The sequence below is a fragment of the Coenobita brevimanus genome, chromosome 73, assembly GCF_032717465.1.
Source record: "Coenobita brevimanus isolate Jiangsu-jjx chromosome 73, ASM3271746v2, whole genome shotgun sequence".
Classification (NCBI taxonomy): Eukaryota; Metazoa; Arthropoda; class Malacostraca; order Decapoda; family Coenobitidae; genus Coenobita; species Coenobita brevimanus.
In genome coordinates this window covers 30389665-30395807 of record NC_137026.1, presented here as the reverse complement: position 1 = coordinate 30395807, position 6143 = coordinate 30389665, and the positions used below count along the sequence as shown (strand labels likewise).

Below are 6143 nucleotides of genomic sequence, written 5' to 3'. Positions count from 1 at the left end.
TACCACGAGTGTACCGAGATTAGCATGGCCTTGATAAACATAACTGAGTATTAGGAAAGAACTGTTTACCACAAGTGCACCGAGTTTAACCAGACGTAGTGTTCTAACGTTGTATTGTTGTGAGATTAGGGCAGGGGTATATTAGGGGTAATAATCGAAACAGCTCAGAGCCTTGATACATGATGAAGGATTAGGAAGGAGCTTTTTACCATGAATATGCTGAGGTTAGCTTGATGTTGTGGACTAACTTTGTACTGGTGATGTGGATTTAGGGCAGATGTCATTCACGGTGGTTGCTGGAGACATCGACATAGGTGAGGGCCAGGCAGGGGGAGGTGTCTTGGCCCCTTCACCACCAGCAGCAGCAGCAGAGGCAGCGAGAGCAGAAGAAGGTGGAGGCACAGGTGTGTTGTGTCCGGGGGAGGTGGGTCTGCCACCCCTCCCCCCTGCACGCCCGACGAACATGTCAGGTATCCCCCGTGTGATGCGAACCCCTTAATCAAGACTTTATATAATTCTTTGTTGGGCAGAGGACTCCTTCGGCTAAATACAATGACTTGACTGTAGCCGTAACGTTGAAATGACTTTCTGCCCTACAGAGGGTTACGATCGCTTTGGTTATTACATCAGCTGCTGCAGATACATAACAACCATTCCTTCCTCACCTTCCCCCTAATTCACCCTCCTGCCTTATGCTTCCTGCGTCTTCGAATTCCTCCATACGACTTTCCTCCATTTCCATATCACTCCCTATCTCATATTCTACCTTCCCTCCCTACCTCAGTATTCTACCTTCCCTCCCAATTCTGCTTATCTTACCCTTCCAGCCTCCATATTCTACCTTCGTCTGTTTTCATGCTCCACCTTCCGTCCCCATCATCATATTACTCACTCCGTCCAGCTTTACCCATTTTCATATTCCTCTCCCATAACAGGCTGCGCACGCAGCGCCCCCTTGTGATCTCTGGTCTCTGTTTCTCCTTCAGTGTGTCTCTTGAACTGAGTGGAGAGATGTTAACTGCTCATCACCCACCCTTTCTCCTGCCCCTGATCCCTCCGATCTAATGACAATTATATGAAGTAAACATTTCTTTTTACCTTTGTTGTGCCTTTTGAAGGGTCTGGCAAATGCAGTGAACGCTAGACTTCCTTACTTCCCTCCCTGGCTTCACATCACGTCCTCCCCATCTCTGCCTTTCATCCTTCACCCTTTCTCCTGTATCTGCATAACCTTCCCTCCGGCGCCTCAGTTGGTTGACACCTCCCCCCCTCATTTGTGCCTCTCAACTGCACCACGTCCCAGCGTCCCTCGTGGCAGTCTTGTGTGCAGCTTCCCATATCACTAAATGCAGTAGAGAGGCGTGCAGTGTGGGATTGAGATGTGGCTCCCTAATACATCATGCTGTGTGGCTGGTATTGAAGTTGCACACTAACAGGAGTAAATGCTTCTGATTATTGTTTTGCTCTCATATATCGTCCATTCACTTCAACTAGGCAGAGTCCACGACCCATGGCAGCTTATTTTCCATAGTTCATTGGCAGAGGTAGAAAAGATGGAGCAATAAAGTTTTCACCTAGTTGATGTGAACGAAGTGTAGGCTCCTGATTTTCTGGCTCCCCTTACTGCTGCAGTCATTCACTAGTCATATGTCTTCCATAATTTGCATAATAAAACTATCCATGACTTCCCTTTGTTTCGTGAAAGAACTCTTTAAGGGGAGCGTCTGAAGCTAGAAAAACCCCTCGCACGTAAAGGGATGTGGTGGTCCCTCCGCCCAGCACTTGTGTTGCACCAGCCTAGCTTCGACACGGGGGAGGGTATATACCTGAGAGCTGAGACACCCTTTCCCCCATCTGATTAGTGTCATTAGTGAAATCATACTCTTTAATCTCTGTCTTTCGTGAGTAGAGATGATGAGGAGGGTAATAGTGAATCTCTTGCTGAAAGTTTCTGTTTAATCTCCCTCATAGTCTTCAGTTCCAGCCCTTTTAGTATTTTTTTTTTACATTGGAGACGACGTGTAGGAACTAAACAGACTACCGTATCCCTGTGTGTGTGTGTGTGTGTGTGTGTGTGTGTGTGTGTGTGTGTGTGTGTGTGTGTGTGTGTGTGTGATACTTTGCATGATCTGATTAGGTTTTGACGTTATCTAGACTGTGAAAAGGAATTTATGGACTGACTGTTGTTTTTATTATTATTATTATTATTATTATTATTAGGTTAATAAGTTAATGTTTCCAGATCGGGTCAGAAAAGAATGGAACAAGCTATCTACTCATTCACATTGCTAGTTATTACAGAAAGTTCTCAAAACGAAATGACATTGGTTATATGGAAAGCTAGAACAGCCATTTTAGTGTTCCACATACAGTACTAGCAATTTAAAACCAGTACATCTATTGCAATATCAAAATTAAATCCTGCAAAACTCATGAATTAAGATATATATTTTTTCCAGCTGAATAATGTTTTGTGGGATAAATCGGGATCCAATTAAAACTTGTGGTGAGGTGAAGGGTACGGTGGCCCCGAATCCCGCCCCCCTCCATCCTCACCTCCCACACCCCTTATGCTTCTCTCATCCCTCTCTTCCTTCTCACTCCCTTCCCCTTCCGTCTTTCATTCCCCTCCTCATACTTCACCCCTTCCCTCCCCTCCACTCCACTCACACCTGCCCTTTCTTCCCCTCGTCCTCACTCCCCTCTCCTCATCTTGACTCCCTCCCTCATCTCCTTTATTCTCCCCATCCTTATTCCTCTCTCTTTACCTCCTCCTCTTTCTCACTCCCCTCCCATCTCCTCCTCCATTCCCCTCCCCATCCTTCATTTTCCTTTCTCCCGCCTCTTCCGTACCCCTGCTGTTTCCCTCCACCTTCCCCCTATCCTTTCCCTTCAGTCATTCCTTCAGCTCCCTCACTCCCCCTTCATCCCTCACCCCCATTTCTTTCGTCCATCACTTCTCCCTTCTCCTTCCCCTTCTCTCTTTCTTGACCCATCTCTCACCTCTCTTTTCCCTCTCCTTTTCTCGTTCTTTCTGTCCTCCTCTCACCCTCTCCCTCTTCCCTGCTGGTTCCTTCTCCCCCTAGTCTCCCCCTCCGTCATGTTCCCCCTTCTTCTCCACGTCTCCTCCCATTTATTTGTTTCTCCCTCATCTCATTCCCTCTTCACCTTTTCCCCCCTTTCTCTCTCCCTCACCCCTTACTGTTCCTCCCCTCCCTCATACGCCTCCCTGCCCCTCTTTTTCTCCATCGCCTCCTTACCCCTCCCAGCTCATCATTGCCTACCTCCACCCTTCCCGCTCCCTCTCTTCTCAACCGTTTATAACCCTCTTTCCCATATACCCCTCTCACCCATCTTACTCATTCCCCTCCCTCATGTCCCTGCCCTTCATCTCCTGTTCATACTCCTTTTCCCTCCCCTCCTTCTCTCTTCCCTCCCCTTGTTCCCTCTCCACACCCCTCCCCTCCCCACCTTTTATCTCCCTCTCCGCTGCTCCAGTCCGCTTTGCCATATACCTCATTACTTTTAATCAAAGTGTAAAAGGAGAGATCAAGGGATTTTGTGAACCGCTTTTAATATCCCTCCCCCCTCTCCCTCCCTCTCTCTCTCTCTCTCTCTCTCTCTCTCGCGTCAATATTTTTACTCATTTTTAAAGTTTATTTTGGTTAGCTTCCATATTTGTGTATAGCCAAGCATAACATCATTTAGTATTAGATAGTAAAAAATATATTGCTTATTTTGGGTAGGGTTATGATGATATTTGACTTTTAAATTATCTATATTATAATTAATTTTTTTTTTTTTTCTGCTTGTTTATGTATATATTGGTACTTAATTTTATTGATTTACAGATGGAAGGGGTGGAAGACATATGTAAGATATTCACGGAAGAGATAAGCGCAGCGTGTGAGGTGGTTAGTGGAGTGAGGAGGAGATGCAAGGGTGTGCAAGGGACAGCATGGTGGAATGATGAGGTGAAACGAGCTGTGGAACAAAAGAAGAAGGCATATGGTGAATGGTTGGCGAGTAGAGGTAGGGGAGAAGATGAGAGAGAGAAGAGAGAGGTATATGTGAGCAGGAGAAGGGAGGTTAAGAGACTGGTGAAGGAGAGTAAGAAGAAAGTGGATGAAGAGTTTGGGAGGAATCTGAGTGTGAAATGGAGGGAGAGTAAGAAATTGTTTTGGAAGGAGGTAAAGAAAGTAAGGCAGTGTGAAAGGGGAAATAGTAGGGGAGTGAAAGATAGGAATAATAGATTGTTTGTGGAGAAGAGAGAGAAATTGAGGAGATGGAAGGAGCACTTTGAGGATTTGTTGAATGTAGAGAGTGAGAGCAGTGTGAGTATAAGTGGTTGGGGAATGGCTGGGAGAAGAAGAGATGAGAGGAGGGAGGAAGAGATCAGTAGGTCGGAAGTAGTGGAAGCGATGAAGAAGTTTAAGCTGGGAAAGGCCCCAGGAATTGATGGAGTGTGTGGTGAAATGCTTAGGTATGGGGGTGAGATTGTTGTGGAGTGGATATGGAAGTTGTGTAGATTGGCTTGGGAAGAGGGAAGGGTTCCAGAGGACTGGAAATCAGGTATAATTGTTCCTCTGTACAAAGGAAAAGGGGAGAGAGAAGTATGGGGTAACCATAGGGGTATTTGCCTTCTTAGTGTGACTGGTAAAATATATGGTAGAATACTCATTGATAGGGTTAGGCATATGACAGAGGAGCTAGTTGGAGAAGAACAAGGGGGATTTAGGAAGGGAAAAGGGTGTGTTGATCAGATATTTGTTCTAAGATGTTTAGTGGAGAAGTATCTAGAGAAGGGAAGGAAAGTGTATGCTGCCTTCATGGACTTGGAGAAAGCTTATGACAGAATAGATAGGCAAGGTATGTGGAAGGTATTAAGAATATATGGAGTGGAGGGGAAATTGTTGAGTGCTGTGAAGAGTATGTACGAGGGAGCTAGGGCTACGGTGCGAGTGGATGGTGAGCTGAGTGAGTTCTTTGATCTCAGTGTGGGACTGAAACAGGGGTGTGTAATGTCTCCATGGCTGTTTAATATATATATGGATGGGGTCGTAAAGGAGGTACAAGGTAGGGCAGTGGATGTGGGGTTGGCCCTAATGAATGAGGGTGAGATTTGGAAGCTTCCGGTGTTGCTGTTTGCTGATGATGCAGTATTGTTGAGTGAAGATGAATGGGAGTTGCAAGGTTTGGTGAATGAATTTGGGACAGTGTGTAGGAGGAGGAATCTGAAAGTTAATGTAAACAAAAGTAAAGTTATGGTGTTTGAGAGGAATGAAGTCACAGAGTGTGCAGTGAGGTTGGATGGTGAGGATATGGAGAATGTGAGTGCATTCAAGTACTTGGGTAGTGTGATGAGTAAGGATGGAACTTTGGGGGATGAAGTACGTGAAAGGGTACAGCAGGGAAGGAAGGTTGTTGGCACACTGAAAGCAGTGATGAGAAATAGGGAGGTGAGTATGGAAGTTAAGAAGTCACTGCATGATGGTATTGTGATCCCTACCCTGACGTATGGAAGCGAGGCGTGGACCTTGCAGGAGGGGAACAAGTCGAGAGTGAGAGCAGTGGAAATGAGTTACTTGAGAGGAGCATGTGGAGTGACATGGAGGGACAGGTTGACGAATGAAGAAGTGAAGGAACGTTGTGGGGTAGATGTGGATGTGGTTGAAAAGATTAGGAGAAATACACTGAGGTGGTTTGGACATGTGGAGAGGATGGAGAATGAAAGACTGACTAAGAGGGTGTATGTAGGTGAGGTGGAGGGAGGGAGAGGGAGGGGTAGACCGAGGATGAGGTGGAGGGATGGAGTTGAGAGGTATATGAGGGAGGGGGGGGTGAGTTGGGAGGAGGGGAGTCAAATGGTGGGTGACAGAGTGACTTGGAGGCGTTTTGTCTGCGGCCACCCTTTGCGGGATTAGGGCGTCGGGCTATAGATAGATAGAATAGACTTTATTTGTATATGGTACGAAATTTAAATATTAACCATTACTTATTGTTTACCCAGTACATATCTAATTTGTCTGCTTTTGTTTACATTTTCGTCTTTATTTTTGGTTTTGTTTTAATTTACTCGTTGTTTCTCTACTTTTATATATTTACTTCCAAAAATCCATATGCATGCACATCGTACTTCCTGG

The 6143-nt window shown here is 45.7% G+C and overlaps 1 protein-coding gene across 5 annotated transcripts in view; it reads left to right on the top strand.

The window, feature by feature from the left end:
- The window catches only part of LOC145407459 (uncharacterized), a 564352-nt gene that overhangs the window by 465807 nt on the left and 92402 nt on the right, over positions 1 to 6143 (top strand). For 2 of the 5 annotated variants that reach the window (XM_080278391.1, XM_080278389.1), the window contains exon 3: positions 273 to 470. The exons of 2 other annotated variants lie outside the window; for them this stretch is intronic. In XM_080278391.1, coding sequence (XP_080134517.1) covers positions 273 to 470 — 198 coding nt within the window. Of the gene's footprint in view, positions 1 to 272; positions 471 to 6143 lie in introns of those variants that run through there. One more of the 5 variants, XM_080278392.1, reaches the window with a different exon arrangement.